This window comes from Lipotes vexillifer, unplaced genomic scaffold (assembly GCF_000442215.2).
Source record: "Lipotes vexillifer unplaced genomic scaffold, Lipotes_vexillifer_v1.1 scaffold1004, whole genome shotgun sequence".
NCBI classification, from domain to species: domain Eukaryota; kingdom Metazoa; phylum Chordata; class Mammalia; order Artiodactyla; family Lipotidae; genus Lipotes; species Lipotes vexillifer.
In genome coordinates this window covers 380,425-400,301 of record NW_006793064.1, presented here as the reverse complement: position 1 = coordinate 400,301, position 19,877 = coordinate 380,425, and the positions used below count along the sequence as shown (strand labels likewise).

Sequence of the window (19,877 nt, the reverse complement as noted above, 5' to 3'; positions counted from 1 at the left end):
CAGTTGAATCTTGTTGGGGGAATGCTTTAGTCCAAAGCAGATTCTCTATGAGGTCTCTGAGCGCCCCCTAACCCCTGAAATGCTCTGCCCTCACTTCCCTCAAGCCAGAAGGGGCTCCTCAGCTAAGAGGAATGGGAACAGGGCCATGCTTAACCTCAGCGAAGGATGCCTTGAATGGGGGACTTTCACATCACTTAGGCAAAAGATGTCTTTTCTGCCTGCCTCACCCTTCCCAAGCAGAGGTGGGATAGGGTGAGGACAGGGGCTCCCTGCATCAATTCTGTCTTCACCCCAGATACTCAGAAGAGACTGAGAGTAGACAAGGGTAGCGGCAGTGAGGACGGGGCGGGGGCGGGCAGGGGGTGCGGGAAGCAAGTCTTGGAGGCTTGGCTCACGCCTAGCCTTGTCTGGATCTCCCTGGCCATGCCCCCATTTCCTTATTTCTAAAGAGTAGGAGAGGGGCTTCCCTGGTGGCGCAGTGGTTGAGAGTCCGCCTGCCAATGCAGGGGACACGGGTTCGTGCCCCGGCCCGGGAAGATCCCACATGCCGTGGAGAGGCTGGGCCCGTGAGCCATGGCCGCTGAGCCTGCGTGTCCGGAGCCTGTGCTCCGCAACGGGAGAGGCCACAACAGTGAGAGGCCCGCGTACCGCAAAAACAAAAACAAAAACAAAAATAAAGAGTAGGAGACAGCTGTGTCTGCCCATGGGAAGTGGGGCCTGGGACTTGGTGCCTCAGGGAAAGGGGTTTTAGGGTGACCCCATTCCTGGCTGAGGGCTCTTATCCCACCCCTGCCTGCTTCCCACCCAAGGCCTTAGTGCTCAGAGGTGTGTGGTGGGTGTTAAGGCCCACCAGCCCAGGAGCAACCAGCAGGGAGCTGGGGGAGGCCTTGACCTTGGGGGTGAGCTGGGGGGCGGTGTTTGCAGAACAGCTGTGTCCCTTGCTTCTCAGCCACTGGCTCTGATCCGATTAATCCATGGCCTCTGCTGTTCCTAGTCAAGCTGGATGTCTCTGTGTCATGTCTGCCCCCCTCCCTGGTATTGGGGAGAATGCCCTCAGAGGACAGGCCTCACCCCTTCCCTGTCCTGGGCTGGGAGTCAGGACTCCAGGATTCTCTTCCGCCCGACTCACAGCACCCCCGCAGCCAAGCCCTAGCGTACCTCAGTTTCCCTCTGCGTCACAAGGAAATGGCTCTGGCTTTTCCCCTGGCCTGAAGGCAGTGGGTTAAGGGGAAGCTGTGAGCCAAGGGGACTCAGCTTTGGCTGGGAGTACCAGGGGATGGGAGGACTAAAGAGAAAGGCATTGGGATGGTGGCAATCCTTGAAAACCTCAAACCATCTAAGCTCCCTCCCTGCTGATGGCTGAAAAATAGGAAGGGACTGGCTCTACCCCTTGATCTGGGGCTGGTGTAATCCCAGATCACATCTTACTTTGGTCATGAGAGACCCTAAGACTCTCACCCTTTGAAGGGGCTTGAGGACTGCCTGTGGGACAGAGTCAGATAGGAGAGGTGTTGACCAGGGTCTCAGGTCTGCCCTCCACCTCCCAACTCCAGACATCCTGGATGCTCACAGAAGCCATTTGCAAAGGGCTGGGTGCTCCTATTGGCAGTTCCTGAGGAGCCAGGCCTGGCTTCAAGGTCACCCAGCATGTGGGTGTTGGGGTCCTCAACCCAGACTGGAGGGAGCAGGGACCAACTGGGCTGGGCTGCTGTGGGAGCCCTGAGGGTGGTGTGAGGTGGGGTCCCTGGGCCAGGCCAGTTGTGGCCAGGCTGGGGGAGGGGCCGCCTGATTGTTGATGCTAGGCCCGGGCCCCAGCCAGGGCAAACACAGCTCAGAGGCCTTTCCCACCACCTGCCAAATCTCCCAGCCCAGCCTGAGGTGGCTGGACAGTTGGCAGCCATTATGGGGCTCTGAGAGGTACCAGGCACCTTCTCCCAGAGGCTGGAGGAAATGTCTATCCATGCAGCTGCTGTGCTGGGGGCAGCCACCTGGAGTGGAAGGTGGGGAGCTTTATCTCAACCTTCGGCCCAGTCCCCTACCTCCACTTCCCCACCTCCAGAATCTGAGACACAGGTCCAAGAAACTGTCAGAGATATGAGACAGAACTTAGGAACCCAGGATCACTCAGACCCTCCTTCCAGGGTCCTGGCATCCCTTTGCTCTGTTCCTCCCTCTTTAGCCTCCAGCTAGGCAGCCCCCTCTCACCACACCAGCACCTCCCCTGGCACACCATCTACACAGTGTCCCAAGACCCTCTTTTACAGTGAGGCCCCATCTTCACCTCCAACCCAGTCCTCCTCAGAGCCTAGCATCTGTATCCACTGATTCCTCGGACGCCCTGCAGGCACCTGCCTCACACCCAGCTGGCCTGCCTGACATCCTCCCAACCTGCTCCTCTTCCCAGCTGGCCTCTTCACCTCCCCCACTGCCCGGCTGTTCCAAGAACATGCCAGGTTTCACCTCCCTGTGCCTCTGCCCTCCTGGTTCCCCATCCTGTCCCACCTCCTTGGCAAACTCTCACTTGTCCCTCAACACGCAAATGAAAGATCGCCTCTTGAGAACCGTGCCTGAGCCCCTGGAAGAGCCACAGCTCATCCTACCCTGACGGCAGCTGCTCTTGCCGCCCCACCACACAGCCCCAGGCTCAGTGTCTCCAAGCGCTCTGTGTGGGCCCTCTAGACAGGAAAGCTCCTGCCAGGTTAGAGTGTGCGGATCAGGAAAAGCCTGATGGAGAAGCAATCCGTGGGCTTGGCTCTGCCAAGGGGAAGAAAGGCACATGCCAGGGTGGGGAAGAGAGGGTACTGTGGATGGAAGGAACAGCTTGGCCACAGGGAACCTTGAGTGCATGTGGGATTGGCACTGATAGGCGGAGGGCTGTGTGCAGGGGCGGGACCCTTGGCCTGGAGTCATGTTGGGGCTTTCAAGACCTCACAGGAGAGGGTGGTTCTCACCTCCATACCCTTGGCTTGAGGACCCACACCCATAGCTCCTGAATACACTCTGCCCATCTTGGTGTCTGGGAGGCTCCTCTCTGGGCACTAGCAGGGGTGTGGGGTTGTGGAAGTATAGAGGGCATCCATAGGCAAACCCACCTGTCTGGTTCTCCCCTGGCCTGAGTCTACAGAGCTGGTGACCTCTAGGCTGGAGCCTGCCTCCACAGTCCCGGAGGGCCCCCCTCTCTCCCCTGAGCTCTGGCACCTAGCTTCTCTGGCCACTGAAGCGGCTTAATGTGCCCAGGTCACATGGGCCGTGCTACTGCCCGTGGGGAGGGCCCAAGCCCCCACCCAGTAGCCACCCGACCGGGCCCTGACGTCAGCAGCATTAACGGTTCGCCAGGCCTGTCTAATCTCTGTTCCGTGGCTGGGCCAGGTTAGTACCGCCAGAGCCAGAGTCGAAGGCTGGGAAGGCCCCCAGGGGCATCTTGAGGTTGAGGTCAGGCAGGGATGGTGGAGGCTGGAGGTGCCCACAGTAAATGCCCCCTGCCTACAAGACCACAGTGTGGTCACTGTGCCAACTCTGGGCCAGCTCCCTCTGATCCTTGGCCCTGGACTGTGAATCAGGCATTAGGGACCCATTGATCCTGCTCGTTAGGGTGCAATTACACAGGTGTGGTAAGCGGGGCTGAGGAGGCTTCAGGCCAGGAGACTCGACCCCCCACCCCCATACTTGCTGGCCATGAACAGGGCAGCTTGAGGCCAGGCAGTGTCCTCAGTCCATGGGATCCAAGAATATTGGTTCAGAATCCCAGTCCCTAGGGTCAGAACCTGGAACGTGGGGTCCAGCCCCTGCATGGTGTTTGGCCTCCTCTCTGTCCCTTGCCTAGGAAGGCTGGGGAGCTCATTACCTTCCTTCCAAGACAAGGTGGCCATGCGGAAGATCCCATTAACCCACCTCTCCCGCAGCTTCCTCTGTCTCAAGCCTGCCACAGCCAGCTTCTCAAAGCCTTCTGTCTTCTGCCTTGCCCCTCCCCATAAATCCCGCCATCACTCTCCCCTGCCCCACCTCACTCCAGTAAATTGTTTGGGCAGAGGGTCCTTAGCAGGGATGAGCAGCCCAGCTCAGCCAGGCCCAAAACCACCCAGTGAGGTCCTGAACCACTGGCCTGAGCCTCATCCCCCCCTCAGGACTCTAAGCAACACCATTGTGGCTGCCCATGTGTCCTGGGCTTTCTAACCCATCCAGCGTCCCTCCCCTCCACCCCATGCTCAGGCCTGGGCACCCTCACTCTCCCCTTCTAGCCCCGCACAGGCTCACAGTGCCACTTCCACCCAGACATTGAGGATGCTGCCCACATGCTGCCTTCCGCCCAGCCCCAAGTGTCTGTCTGACTCCCGGACCTCTCCCCCAAGTGGCCACAGGTCCAGAAAACTCAGTCCCCTCAACACTCCTGTGCAGTCCCAGCTTGGTGGGGGCATCACACGCACTTGGTCACTGCACAGATCCAGACCCTTGTCAGTGAGTCCCACTCCTTGCAGATCCTGGCTCCACGGGGTAATGACATAAGTCTCTTCCTCATGGACCCTCCCAGCCCCACTCCTCTCCCCCTCCATGCCCAGCCCCCAGGAAAAATATGTGCCCCTATATACATGTTTTTATGAAAAATTTTAATGATTACTTTTTCCAGAAACAGATTTGGAAAATATCATTGATGATTTTATTTCCATTAAAGCCAAGAAAATAAAAGTATAAATTCTGTTTTAGGTATAAATAAAATATTTAATCTTAAAGTAGTATTGTGGGTTTTAATATACCTACTTACAATTTGTTCGATGTTTTATCAACTACTTTAATGTTCTGTAAAAAAAAAATTAACCTTTAAAAATACATAAAAACGTATATAGGAGTGGACATTTTTCCTTTTGCTTCAGGGTCTAATATGGCTCTGCAGGGCTCTCTTGGATCTTGTCTTTATTTAAAATTTTGATATTCTGTTCATTATGGATTTTTTGGCAGTAATTTTGATTTTTGAAAATATTGCATTAATATTTATCTTGATTACTGATTTTTTTGGCATCACCTTAAATCGTAACACCTGAGGTGGGTGCCTCATTTGCCTCACCCTAATCCCAGCCCTGCAATTATGTTCTAGCTTCAAGGGCTTCCTGGACTCATCATCTTCTGGAGGAAGCACAGGCCCTTAGGCTGGCGTTTGGCACCTGCCCAGTCTCTCCACCCCATCTCCCCTTCCCTGCTCCTGTTCCACTGAACTCCTGTGGTCCACCAGCCCATGTTCCTGGGCCTTATACACACTACAGTCCCTGCCAGAACAAGCTTCCACCTCACAACCCCCTCTTGATCCAACATCGTCCTTGTGAACATTTCCCACGTCTCCTTTCCCCCTCTCAACCCCTATCAAGACCCCAAATTGATCCCATGCCCCCAAGAGTGCCCCCTGCCATGTTAGGTCAGGTGCTTCTCCCTGGAAGGGACCACCTTCCCATTCACGTCCAGCCCAGCACTGGGCACTTAATAAATTTGTATGACTCATGATCATTAACACTCTCCCCTTCCCCCCAAGAAAGGACAGCTGGGGCCTGATGCAAAGATTTATTGCTGAGTCTGTGTATCTAGCAAATTATGCCCTGGCAAATTATGAAGGGAGTGCAAATTATGCCCTGGCCTTGTTAGACGGATGCTCCTTGCCCTCGACTACAGCACAGGCCCCAGCCCACGGGCATCAGCGAGGACTTGGTGCTTGATGAGGAAGTAGGGAGCAGGGGTGTAGGGACATGGATGCCTTTGTCACTGATGGTTCAGGCATGGACCTCAGTTTTTCCCACCAGGGAATGGGCCCTGAATGGGAAGGATGAGAGAAGCTGCTGGCAGGGACAAGAGGGTCACCTGGGTTTGCTTATGACCCTACCTGAGGCAGACCCCCTGGGCACAATCTGGGCCTCCTTCCTGTCCCAAATCCCCTTCCTGGGGCTGATCGATGGGAGCCGGACTCTGCTCCCAGCCACCCCTTAGGACAGTTCAGCCATTGGCCACAGCTGGTGTCAACAGCACCCTCCCTCAACAGACTGGCCTGGAGTACTGTGGGTGTGTAAGTGAGTAGGACATGAATACAGTGTCCAAGCACGGAGGGGACAGAGCCTGTGGGGGAAGGGGTTAGGATATGTGGGGAAGGGTCCAGCTTGAGTTTCTTCCTGGCACCAGGAGCTCCCAGGCTTGCCCCCACTCACTAATTTGTCTATGTATGAGTTTCACAGGCCAGAGCTGGCTTGGACTTTGGACCCCTAAACCTGCTGGGTGGGGCAGTCACTGGCCACTGGGCAGATGGGTGTCAGACTTGTCACATGGAGGTGGTAAGGCTAGAAGGGGCTGATGGTAAGCAGCAGGCCTGCTTGGAGGAGGGTTCCCTTCCTGCCCCCCTGCCCTTCATGAAACTCTGGGAGGGAGGGCTGTTTGCTGAACCCAGACCCACCAGGTGAATCACGGGCCTCCTGGGGCAGGAGAGCAGCAGGAGATTGGTCAGTGGGGTACTGCTGAGTCACCGTGAGCTGTAGCTGCCCCAAGTACTGCTTGCTCCTAGCTGGGGCTGGCTGTGGTGGGTCCTGGAGGCCAGTGCAGCCAGGCCGTGAAGGGCAGTGCTGGGGTGGCTGGGGGCACCGGACTCTGGGAGACCTGGGAATCCTGGGAGCCATGGGGGAGGGTAAGTCCCTCAAGGTTAGCAGGGCTTAGGGTTTTGAATCTGTGGCTGGTGGGGCCACAGGCTGGGGCCCAGGAGTCCTGGGGGGCTGGTAGGGGTCATGCGGATTGGGGCTACAAGGCGGCAAGGGCTACAGGGTCTCAGGAACACATGAGTTCAGGCACCTGTGAAGAGAAAAAGGAACAGAGTCAACATTCCTAAGCGCCCAAATAATTGGGTTTAGACTGAGAGACAGGTGGAGGTGGGCTTGGAAGCAGTGACACCTGGGGGGTTGGGGCGGGGTCAAAAGAGCGTGAGTGGGTGGGGCTTGTGAGCCAGGGGAGGGGCCTGTGGCCATGGGGTGGAGCCTGAGGAGTCAGGGTGGGGCCTGGAAGCAATAGGGTCTGGAAGTTGGGGCCCAGAGGGCAGGCAGTGGATTGGATCCTGAGAGCTGGGGAGGGGCCTGCAGTCGAGAGGTGGGATGGGGAGCAGGGGATGGGGCTTGGGGTATTGAGACCAAGAGGCACGACAGGGGAGCATCCCGGCCTGCGCGCGTGGAGCCACCTCAGAAGAGGCCGCAGTCTTTGAGGTTCTCCTTGATGATAATGTCGGTGACAGCGTCGAAGACAAACTTGACGTTCTGTGTGTCGGTGGCGCACGTCATGTGGGAATAGATCTCCTTCACGTCGCGTCTCATGTTGAGCTCGAGGAATTGCACCTTGATGTAATTGCCCGCGTCCTCATATGTGTTGGGCCCTGGCAGGGAAGGGGGAGCTCTCACTCCCGGTAGCAAATCCTCCCTGCGGCGGGAGGAGCGCGGGCCGAGATCGTGGGTTTGCGACGCCGCCTGGCGGCGGGCCGAGGTTCTCACCATTGTAGTCCGGAAAGCAGATGCTGAGGTGCGCCTTTTTAATCTTCTCCGAGAAGACGTCCTTCTTGTTGAGGAAGAGCACGATGGACGTGGTGGCGAAGTAGCGGTGGTTGCAGATACTGTTGAATAGGTGCAGGCTCTCGTGCATGCGGTTCTGAGGAGGGCAGAGGCTGTCGGGCACCGGGGACTGCGGCCGCCGCCCCCACCTGGCTGCGGCCGGCGGGCAGACCCCTACTCTCTGGGCTCCGGGGCCTCCCTGCCCAGACAGCTCCAAGACTGTCTCCCCCTTCGCCCCGCTGAGCAGGGCAGCAGGCTGCCTCATCTCCTCCTTCAGACCGCTCTGGGTCGAATGTCCTCTCTCAGATGCTCCCCGCGCCCGCAGCGCTGTCTCTGCTTTCCGCTCCCCTCCTCCCCGCTCAAACGCTCAGGCCCTGCTGAGCACTCACCACTTCGTCGTCCTCCACAAGCACCATGTCGTAGGCGCTGAGCGCCGCAATGAAGATGATGCAGGTCACACCCTCGAAGCAGTGGATCCACTTCTTGCGTTCTGAGCGCTGCCCGCCCACATCGAACATCCTGCGGGGCCGTGGGAACCTGAGCCGGCGCATCGAGTCCCCTGGACGTGCCCACAGGCATCCCCTGGTTTCCTAATGCTGGCTGGGAGGCACCCAGATGGGGATGGCATCCGGAGGGGCCGGGCATTTCTGCGGGCAGGTTGTCCGAGAAGGGGCAGGGTCTCTCGAAGGGATGGGGCCTCTGGGATCAGACAGGGCCTCAGGCAGTGAACTTGCGGGCAAGCCCCCGGACAGCGAGAGCTAGGGCGCGGGGTCGTACCGGAAATTGAGGTCCTTGAAGGAGAACTGCGTCTCAATGATACCAGTGGTCTTGACACGCGAGCGCAGCACGTCCTGTTCAGTGGGCACGTAGCCCGGGGTTACCAGGCGCTCCAGGTCCGAGAGGTAGCTGCGGGAGATCCGGGGTGTGGGTAGGGTTGGGTGGAGGGGCGTGGCAGGGCCCCGCCCGTCCCGCGCCCCGCCTGTGCTCTCACTAGCCAGCAGAGTCATTGAGCTGGTATTCCGAGGCGCGATCGAAACAGGCCTGGATACCCGAGTCCTTCCACAGCCGCTGGATGATGTCTGACATCTCCTTGGGCATCGTGCCCTCCTCGATGGTGTCCGCCATGTGCATCAGTTTCCGGGCATCGTCCTGTGTGTGTGGGGGGCAGGGGAGTTGTTGGTGGTGACCATGGACTTGGGCCCAGCCTCGCACCTCGAGTCTCCAGAAGCCCTGTTCAGCTAGTCTCTTGGCACACCTGGCACGCAGAGTCTCCATACTGGATATTGAGCGTGGTCATGGCGCGCACGATGGCCAAGATGGACTGTAGCGTGTTGCCATATATGATGGCAATGAACTCGAGGCACTCTTCCAGCGAGTACCCATCCTGGTGGATGATCCTGCAGCCGTGGGGAGCCGGGTCAGCGCCTCTTGGGTAGGTGGGGAAGGACAGACCTCGTGCGTGTGCCCACCCCCAGGGGCCTCGGGTAGGGCAGGGGCACTCACTTCATCTGCTTGACAATGGTACTCTTCCCAGACTCACCAGCGCCTGGAATGGAAACCCTACCTCAGAGACGCGCTGACCGCACTGCCGCCTCTATCACACCTGTTTTGCCCCCAACCCCCAAAGTCAGGTCATGATGCCCTGGTGGCAAAACGTAAACGTCAGGAGTGACAGAAGGCGGCTGACGAGGGGAATCGACAAACTCGACTGTGCTGAGGAGCCTTCAAGACCCTGGTATTTTCAGTTTTATTATTCTGAGGACAAAAATAAAGAAACCTGGAGCTCCACCTTGTGGAAGATTCTGGTACTGCATGCATGGGATTATTTGAGCCAGGTCAACCCCTGCTTTTCACCTGTGGTGGGAGGAAGTGTCTCCAAGAGGCTCAGAGGGAATTAGCACCTTTTGCTGGGGGAGAGGACAGAGCTAACAGCCTCTCTGAGCCTGTTCTCATGCGGGTGTTGGGCACAGTTAATGGGATTTCTGGCTTAGCCTCTCTCTCTTCCCTGGGGTACTCTGGCTTGGTCCTTCTGCCCACATCCAGCTGTCTGGCTGGACCCTGGAGAGCCTGGGTAGAGCCTGCACTGCCCTCTCAAAGCAGCTCCTTCTTCCCTTGGGGGGAGGAAGTGGCCTTGGAGTACTAGATCAACCCCCTCTCCCCTCACTACCCATGGGACCAAGGACATGGCTTTACCTATTCCCTGCTGGGCCTTAGTACCCCCTACCCCCTTTAACTGTTCTGCAGGTCTGTCAACAATAAAGCTCTGGAAACTGAGGGTCATTGTCTGTGGATCTGGGTGGTCCTAGAGGCTGCCCACTCTCAGGAGGACTGTGACCTTCTCCTTCCCAAGGGAGCAGCCTTGTGGGGCTCCCAAGGAGGCCCCTGGTTTCTGAGCCCTGCCCAGCAGGCCCATCAAGCCAAAGGCTGGTGTTTGAGGGAGCACAGCCAGGGCAAAACTAGGCCTCGTACACACATCTCTACAAAAGTGAGATTGGTACACACTTCTTGGGAGGGGATGTTGCCTGAGGCTGGGCCCTCTGAAGAGGGGTTCTGTGGGATACCCAGCCTTAGAGAGCCAAGGCATCACTTGTCAAGGCTTGGCCAGGGCTTGCTTGGCCAGGGCTCCCACTCTGTTTCCTGCCAGGTTGCAGGCTCATTCTGTTTCCCAAGTCACACCTACTTCACAGAAGGGCCACCTGCCTGCCCCTGGGCCTCTGACTAGTAGCAGTGGCCTCACCGCAGCCCACACCCTTACCCAGAAGCAGCAGTTTCACGGTTCGAGCATCCTTCTCGGCATCTTCTTTCAGCTTCTTTTCCAGCTCCCTTGAGTGCTTCTCCTCAGCGCTGGCCCCAGCCCCCATGGTCCCGGCAGGAGGTGAAGGAACAGGGTGGTCAGTTGGCTCTTCTGGATGCAGGGGATCCCCAGAGCCAGGCTCAGGCCAGCCTCTGGCCTCCCCAGACACACTTCTGACCTCAGAACTGGCAATCAACTGGCTGTCCACAGACCTGTGAAGGCCCTGTTGGGGCTGCTTAGTAGGATTTGGGGGTTGTTGGTACCCAAGAGCCAATCAGAGACAAGGACAGGTGAATCCAGCTCAGCCCCCAGCCGCCCTAATCAGGCGGGCATGGCACCAATCCCTCAACTGCTGACTCTGCACCCCCTGTACGCTGCTCCCCAAACCCTCTGGGAGAGACCCTGGAGGTAGTCCAGCCCTGCTCCAGAGCAGGGAGACATGTTCCATAGGATCCAGGCTCAGAAAGGGGAGGAGAGGGCCTCAAGTTCCACGGTGGGGGCATTGGGGGGTAGGCCTGGCAGAAGGGAGTAGAGGGAGAAGCATGCAAGGAGCACCTGACCCCTGCCCAGCACTGGGCTTAGCATTGCTCCTTACCTAGCTCACACCAGCCCTGGCGGATGAGTACCCACATCATTTTACTGACAAGGAAGTGGAGGCTCAGAGGGTCGCACAGCAGGACGTAGTTGAGAAGGGCTGGTGACTCTGAACCAGGGTTCCATGCTCAGCAGGGAGTCAAGAGGGAAAGGTGGACATTGCATTTGCCCTGTACCAAGGTCTGGATCTGACCTGGTCAAGGCCTCTACATGCCTCCATGATTCCAATGGACTTGGGTGGGTGTGCATGTCTGCTGCATGTACTGGGTGTGTGCATGTATACTTTACTGGCACCAAGCAAGGCAATGACATGACATGTTTGTCTATGTATACTTGTGTGTTTATGTATGCATTTTTATGCCTTTGTGAATGCATGTGTGTGTCTATGCTTGCCTGTTTGTGTACCGTGTGTGCATGTGCACGGATGTGCTTTTGTGCATTTCTCTTCATGTGCAGATGTGTTTGTATGTGTACTTTATTGTGCTAAACTGGGTTAATGTGTGCATGTGTGTGCATGAATGTAAAAGTGCATGTATATGTGCATGTGTGTGCACTTGCCTGTGTACATTTATGCATGTGTTTGCCTGTATGTGTGCACACTTGCACATACCTGTGTCTACGTGTACCCATGGTGCAACACTCTGACCTGCGGAGGTGGCCAGGCTCTTCCAGGGAATGTTTTGCAGGCCTGTTATCAGATGGGAAAACTGAGTCCTGAAGCAGGTCTGGTGTTCCCAGGGGAGGAGATGAGCCTCACTCTTCTTCTGTCCCCTGTCGGTAATCTGGGACCTGCCTAGGGGTATCTCCAGGGCACGCCTGCCTCAATTTAGGGGTCAGAGGTCTCTGTGGGGGTTTAGATGGGACAGGACGTGCTGCTGAGTGGAAGTGGTTCAACTGAGCATGTAATGTTGAGTTCCAGCCTCTGGAGATTTACCATCTCCCATCAGAAGACACAAACCCTGGGCTCTCAAGGCCCCCTCCTGGCTGAACTTCCCAGAAACCTGGCTGTCTTAGGACTCAACTCTTGCGGACCCGGGGTGCCAGGGCCCCAGATACTAAGCATGGAAGACTGTCCCTAGTGTTGGGAAAGCTGGACAGGTGCATGTAAATCAATGAAGTTAGAACACACCCTTACACTATACACAAAAATAAACTCAAAATGGCTTAAAGACTTAAACACCACACCATAAAACTCCTAGAAGAGAACATAGGCAAAACATTCTGACATAAATTGTACCAATATTATCTCAGGTCAGTCTCCCAAAGGAATAGAAATAAAAGGAAAAATGAACAAAGGTGACCTAATCAAGCTTAAAAGCTTTTGCACAGCAGAAGAAGAACTACAATTCTGCAGCCTGTGGAAGGAAAACCACATTCACAGAAAGACAGACAAAATGAAAAGGCAGAGGACTTTGTACCAGATGAAGGAACAAGATAAAACCCCAGAAAAACAACTAAATGAAGTGGAGATAGGCAGCCTTCCAGAAAAAGAATTCAGAATAATGATAGGGAAGATGATCCAGGACCTCGGAAAAAGAATCAAGGCAAAGATCGAGAAGATGCAAGAAATGTTTAACAAAGACCTAGAAGAATTAAAGAACAAACACCAACAGAGATGAACAATACAATAACTGAAATGAAAAATATACTACAAGGAATCAATAGCAGAATAACTGAGGCAGAAGAACGGATAAGTGACCTGGAAGACAGAATGGTGGAATTCACTGCTGCGGAACAGAATAAAGAAAAAAGAATGAAAAGAAATGAAGACAGCCTAAGAAACCTCTGGGACAACATTAAATGCAACAACATTCGCATTATAGGGGTCCCAGAAGGAGAAGAGAGAAAGAAAGGACCCAAGAAAATATTTGAAGAGATTATAGTCGAAAACTTCCCTAACATGGGAAAGGAAAGAGCCACCCAAGTCCAGGAAGTGCAGAGTCCCAGGCAGGATAAACCCAAGGAGAAGCACGGCGAGACACATAGTAATCAAATTGATAAAAATTAAAGACAAAGAAAAATGATTGAAAGCAGCAAGGGAAAAACAACAAATAACATACAAGGGAACTCAAATAACGTTAACAGCTGATTTCTCAGCAGAAACTCTACAAGCCAGGAGGGAGTGGCATGATATATTTAAAGTGATGAAAGGGAAGAACCTACAACCAAGATTACTCAACTTGGCAAGGATCTCATTCAGATTCGACGAAGAAATCAAAAGATTTATAGACAAAAAAAAAAAAAAAGATTTACAGACAAGCAAAAGCTAAGAGAATTCAGCACCACCAAACCAGCTCTACAACAAATACTAAAGGAACTTCTCTAAGTGGGAAACACAAGAGAAGAAAAGGACCTAAAAAAAAAACCCATAACAAGTAAGAAAATGGTATTAGGAACATACATATTGATAACTACCTTAAGCGTGAATGGATTAAATGCTCCAACCAAAAGACATAGGCTCGCTGAATGGACACAAAAACAAGACCAATATATATGCTGTCTACAAGAGACCTACTTCACACCTAGGGGCACACACAGACTGAAAGTGAGGGGATGGAAAAAGATATTCCATGCAAATGGAAATCAAAAGAAAGCTGGAGTAGCAATACTCATATCAGATAAAAGAGACTTTAAAATAAAGAATGTTACAAGAGACAAGGAAGGACACTAAATAATGATCAAGGGATCAATCCAAAAAGAAGATATAACAATTATATATATGCACCCAACATAGGAGCACCTCAATACATAAGGCAACTGCTAACAGCTATAAAAGAGGAAATCGACAGTAACACAATAATAGCAGGGGGCTTTAACACCTCACTTACACCAATGGACAGATCATCCAGACAGAAAATTAATAAAGAACCACAAGCTTTAAATGACACAACAGACCAGATAGATTTAACTGATATTTATAGGACATTCCATCCCCAAACAGCAGATTACACTTTCTTCTCAAGTGCACACAGAACATTCTCCAGGATAGACCACATCTTGGGCCACAAATCAAGCCTCAGTAAATTTAAGAAAACTGAAATCATATCAAGCATCTTTTCCAGCCACAATGCTATGAGATTAGAAATCAACCACAGGGGAAAAAAAACATAAAAAACACAAACACATGGAGGCTAAACAATAGGTTACTAAATAACCAAGAGATCACTGAAGAAATCAAAGAGGAAATCAAAAGATACCTAGAGACAAATGACAATGAAAACACGACGATCCAAAACCTATGGGATGAAGAAAAAGCAGTTCTAAGGGGAAGTTTATAGTAATACAAGCCTACCTCAAGAAACAAGAAAAATCTCAAACAATCTAACCTTATACCTAAAGGAACTAGAGAAAGAAGAACAAACAAAACCCAAAGTTAGTAGAAGGAAAGAAATCATAAAGATCAGAGCAGAAATAAATGAAATAGAAACAAAGAGGGACTTCCCTGGTGGCGCAGTGGTTAAGAATCCACCTGCCAACGCAGGGGACAGGGGTTCGAGCCCTGGAATGGGATGATCTTACATGCTGCGGAGCAACTGGGCCTGTGCGCCACAGCTGCTGAGCCTGTGCTCTGGAGCCCATGAGCCACAAATGCTGAGCCCACATGCCGCAACTGCTGAAGCCCACGCGCCTGGAGCCCGCGATCTGCAACAAAGAGAGCCCAGCGCAATGAGAAGCCCACACACTGCAACAAAAAAAGAGTGGACACCGCTCACCGCAGCTAGAGAAAGCCCACGCACAGCAACAAAGACCCAAAGTAGCCAAAAGTAAATAAATAAATTTAAAAAAAAAGAAACAAAGAAAACGATAGCAAAGATCAATAAAACTAAAAGCTGGTTCTTTGAGCAGATAAACAAAATTGATAAACCTTTAGCCAGACTCATCAAGAAAAAGAGAGAGGACTCAAATCAATAAAATTAGGGGGCTTCCCTGGTGGCGCAGTGGTTGAGAGTCCGCCTGCCGATGCAGGGGACACGGGTTCGTGCCCCGGTCCGGGAAGATCCCACATGCTGCGGAGCGGCTGGGCCCATGAGCCACGGCCACTGAGCCTGTGCGTCTGTGAGCCTGTGCTCCGCAACGGGAGAGGTCACACAACAGTGAGAGGCCCGCGTACCACAAAAAAAATAAAAAATAAAAAAAAATAAAAATAAAATTAGGAATGAAAAAGGAGAAGTTACAACAGACACCGCAGAAATACAAAGCATCCTAAGAGACTACTACAAGCAACTCTATGCCAATAAAATGGACAACCTGGAAGAAATGGACGAATTCTTAGAAAGGTATAAGCTTCCAAGACTGAACCAGGAAGAAATAGAAAATATGAACAGACCAATCATAAGCAATGAAATTGAAACTGTGATTAAAAATCTTCCAACAAACAAAAGTCCAGGACCAGATGGCTTCACAGGTGAATCCTATTAATCATTTAGAGAAGAGCTAACACCCATCCTTCTCAAACTCTTCCAAAAAATTTCAGAGGAAGGAACACTCCCAAACTCATTCTATGAGGCCACCATCACCCTGATACCAAAACCAGACAAAGATGCTACAAAAAAAGAAAATTACAGACCAATATCACTGATGAATATAGATGCAAAACTCCTCAACAAAATACTAGCAAACAGAATCCAGCAACACATTAAAAGGATCATACACCATGATCAAGTGGGATTTATCCCAGGGATGCAAGGATTCTTCAATATACACAAATCAATCAATGTGATACACCATATTAACAAACTGAAGGAGAAAAACCATATGATCATCTCAACAGATGTAGAAAAAGCTTTTGACAAAATCCAACACCCATTTATGATAAAAACTCTCCAGAAAGTGGGCACAGAGGGAAACTACCTCAACATAATGAAGGCCATATATGACAAACCCACAGCAAACATCATTCTCAATGGTGAAAAACTGAAAGCATTTCCTCTAAGATCAGGAACAAGACAAGGATATCGACTCTCGCCACTGTTATTCAACATAGTTTTGGAAGTCCTAGCCACGGCAATCAGAGAAGAAGAAACAAAAGGAATACAAATTGGAAAAGAAGAAGTAAAACTGTCACTGTTTGCAGGTGACATGATACTATACATAGAGAATCCTAAAGATGTCACCAGAAAACTACTAGAGCTAATCAATGAATTTGGTAAAGTTGCAGGATACAAAATTAATGCACAGAAATCTCTTGCATTCCTATACACTAATGATGAAAAATCTGAAAGAAATTTAGGAAACAATCCTATTCACCATTGCAACAAAAAGAATAAAATACCTAGGAATAAACCTACCTAAGGAAGTAAAAGACCTGTACTCAGAAAACTATAAGACACTGATGAAAGAAATCAAAGATGACACAAACAGATGGGGAGATATACCATGTTCTTGGATTGGAAGAATCAATTTTGTGAAAATGACTATACTACCCAAAGCAATCTACAGATTCAATGCAATCCCTATCAAATTACCAGTGGCATTCTTTACAGAACTAGAACAGAAAACTCTTAAAATTTGTATGGAGACACAAAAGACTCCGAATAGCCAAAGCAGTCTTGAGGGAAAAAAACGGAGCTGGAGGAATCAGACTCCCTAACTTCAGACTATACTACAAAGCTACAGTAATCAAGACAATATGGTACTGGCACAAAAACAGAAGTATAGATCAATGGAACAGGATAGAAAGCCCAGAAATAAACCCATGCACCTATGGTCAACTAATCTATGACAAAGGAGGCAAGAATATACAATGGAGAAAAGACAGTCTCTTCAATAAGCAGTGCTGGGAAAACTGGACAGCTACATGTAAAAGAATGAAATTAGAACACTCCCTAACACCCTACACAAAAATAAACTCAAAATGGATTAGAGACCTAAATGTAAGACCGGACACTATAAAACTCTTAGAGGAAAACATAGGAAGAACACTCTTTGACATAAATCACAGCAAGATCTTTTTTTGATCCACCTCCTAGAGTAATGGAAATACCAACAAAAATAAACAAATGGGACCTAATGAAACTTAAAAGGTCTTGCACAGCAAAGGAAACTACAAACAAGACGAAAAGACAACCCTCAGAATGGGAGAAAATATTTGCAAATGAATCATGGACAAAGGATTAATCTTCAAAATATATAAACAGCTCATGCAGCTCAATATTAAAAAAAACAAACAACCTAATCAAAACATGGGCAGAAGACCTAAATAGACATTTCTCCAAAGAAGGCATACAGATGGCCAAGAAGCACATGAAAAGCTGCTCAACATCACTAATTATTAGGGAAATGCAAATCAAAACTACAATGAGGTATCACCTCACACCAGTTAGAATGGGTATCATCAGAAAATCTACAAACAACAAATGCTGGAGAGGGTGTGGAGAAAAGGGAACCCTCTTACACTGTTGGTGGGGATGTAAATTGATACAGTCACTATGGAGAACAGTATGGAGGTTACTTAAAAAACTAAAAATAAAACTACCATATGATCCAGCAATCTGACTACTGGGCATATACCCAGAGAAAACCATAATTCAGAAAGACACATGCACCCCAATGTTCATTGCAGCACTATTTACAATAGCCAGGTCATGGAAGCAACCTAAATGCCCATCGACAGACAAATGGATAAAGAAGATGTGGTACATATATAGAATGGAATATTACTCAGCCATAAAAATGAACGAAACTGGGTCATTTGTAGAGACGTGGGTGGATCTAGAGACTGTCATACAGAGTGAAGTAAGTCAGAAAGAGAAAAATATCGTATATTAACGCATATATGTGGAACCTAGAAAAATGGTACAGATAAACTGGTATGCAGGGCAGAAATAGAAACAAGATGTAGAGAACAAACGTATGGACGCCAAGGGGGAAAGTGGCGGGGGGTGGTGGGGGTGGTGGTGGGATGAATTGGGAGATTGGGATTGATATGTATACACTAATATGTATAAAATAGATAACTTATAAGAACCTGCTGTATAAAAATATAAATAAAATTAAATTTAAAAAAATAAAAGCTTTTGTACAACAAAGGAAACCATAAACAAAACAAAAAGACAACCTACAGAATGGGAGAAGATATTTGCAAACGATGAGACCAGCAAGGGCTTAACTTCCAAAATATACAAACAGCTCATGCAGTTCAACAACAACAACGAAAAACAGTAATCCAGCTGAAAAATGGGCAGAGGAACTAAATAGACGTTTCTTCAGATAAGACATACCGATGACCAACAGGCACATGAAAAGACGCTTAACATCGCTAATTATTAGAGAAATGAAAATCAAACCTGCAGTGAGGTACCACCTCACACTGGTCGAATGGCCATCATTAAGAAGTCCTCAAATAACAAATGCTGGAGAGGGTGTGGAGAAAAGGGAACCCTCCTACACTGTTGGGGGGAATGTAAGTTGGCACAGCCACTATGGAAAACAGTATGGAGGTTCCTTAAAAAACTAAAAATAGAGTTGCCATATGATCCAGCAATCCCATTCCTGGGCATATATCCAGACAAAACTATAATTCAAAAAGATACATGCGCCCCTATGTTCACAGCAGCACTATTCACAATAGCCAAGACATGGAAATAACCTAAATGGCCAGCAACAGATGAATGGATAAAGACGGGGTACATATATACACTGGAATACTACTCAGCCATAAAAAGGAACAAAATGATGCCATTTGCAGCAACATGGATGGAACTAGAGATTATAATACTAAGTAAGTCAGAAAGAGACATACTGCACTAATATGTGGAATCTAAAATATGACACAAATGAACTTTCATGAAACAGAAACAGACTCACAGACACAAGAGAACAGACTTGTGGTTGCCAACGGGGAGTGGAGTGGGAAAGGGATGGAGTGAGAGGTTGGGGTTAGCAGATGCAAACTATTATATACAGAATGGATAAACAACAAGGTCCTACTGTATAGCACAGGGAAATATATTCAATATTCTGTGATAAACCATAATGGAAATGAATATTAAAAAAAAGAATGTATATATTTGTATAACTGACTTTGCTCTTCAGCAGAAATGAACATTGTAAATCAACTATACTTCAATAAAAAAATTCACACACACACACATACACACACACACAGGCTGTCCCTAAATGTGTGGGAAGTGGATACTGGCTCTGTGAGCTGGTGGCTTCAACATCTACCCTGTTGGGCGAGGGGAGATCTGTCCAGGAGCAACAGATCATTCATTCGTGCCACTTTCAACCTTTAGGCCCCATTCGTCCTCCACCCCACCATCATGCTGTAAGTGGGCCCTGGGAGTCTCTGCAGACCCTACACACTGCCCAGGGGGTTGGGGTGGTGCAGGAGCCCAGGTTTGTTAAACCAACAAGAACTCTTCTACATATTGGGTCTATTTAAAGTGGGACCATTCCACTGCCTCCCCGTCGCCACCTGGCTCCCCTTGCCTGCCAGGTATGGCCCTAAGCCCTGCTGGATCCGTGCGCCTCCATAGCTATTGGCTTCCCCTGCCAGAGCTTGACTCGTTAAATTTGGCCTGCGGCCCCCAGCCCCACTTCCTCCTCTCCAGCAGCTCCCCAAATATCCTGGTCTTCCCTGCCTCTGGACATTTGCTTGCGCTGGACCCTCTGCTGAGATCTGGCTGGAAGGATACAAAAGAATGGGAATTTTGTTGATTCCCAGGGCAGGGGCAGCTGAACTGTAAGGGCTGTGGATTTGTCTTGCCAATTCTGAGTCCTGAGTTCCTAGCAAGACATAAAGCCAGGTGAGAAAGCAATGTGAACGAATGATCAAACAATTGAGTGAGTGAATGGATGCTGGGCTTGCAAAAGAGACCGTGGGGGAACTGGTGGTCAAGCCACATTGGTGGGGGGGGCAGGAGGGACAGAATCTGGGTGTGGGCTGAACCCCCGTCCTCCCTCCTTTGCCAAGGAGAAAGCCAAAGCCC

General features: G+C 50.4%; 1 protein-coding gene across 2 annotated transcripts; it reads right to left on the bottom strand.

The window, feature by feature from the left end:
* Positions 1 to 138: 138 nt before the first annotated feature.
* On the bottom strand, positions 139 to 10,548 carry GNAT1 (G protein subunit alpha transducin 1). 2 transcript variants are annotated; one of them, XM_007466225.1, is made up of 10 exons: positions 10,312 to 10,504; positions 9,060 to 9,102; positions 8,812 to 8,953; positions 8,548 to 8,705; positions 8,334 to 8,462; positions 7,946 to 8,075; positions 7,500 to 7,653; positions 7,190 to 7,384; positions 6,784 to 6,813; positions 139 to 148 (listed from the first exon to the last, which is right to left on the bottom strand). In XM_007466225.1, exons 1-8 carry the CDS (start codon positions 10,415 to 10,417, stop codon positions 7,194 to 7,196), a joined length of 1,053 nt encoding a protein of 350 aa, XP_007466287.1. In that variant the 5' UTR covers positions 10,418 to 10,504; the 3' UTR covers positions 139 to 148; positions 6,784 to 6,813; positions 7,190 to 7,193. The 2 variants fall into 2 exon arrangements, with proteins under 2 accessions (XP_007466287.1, XP_007466286.1); XM_007466224.1 differs by lacking the exon at positions 139 to 148 and having other exon boundaries at positions 5,533 to 6,813; positions 7,193 to 7,384; positions 10,312 to 10,548.
* Positions 10,549 to 19,877: the final 9,329 nt, after the last annotated feature.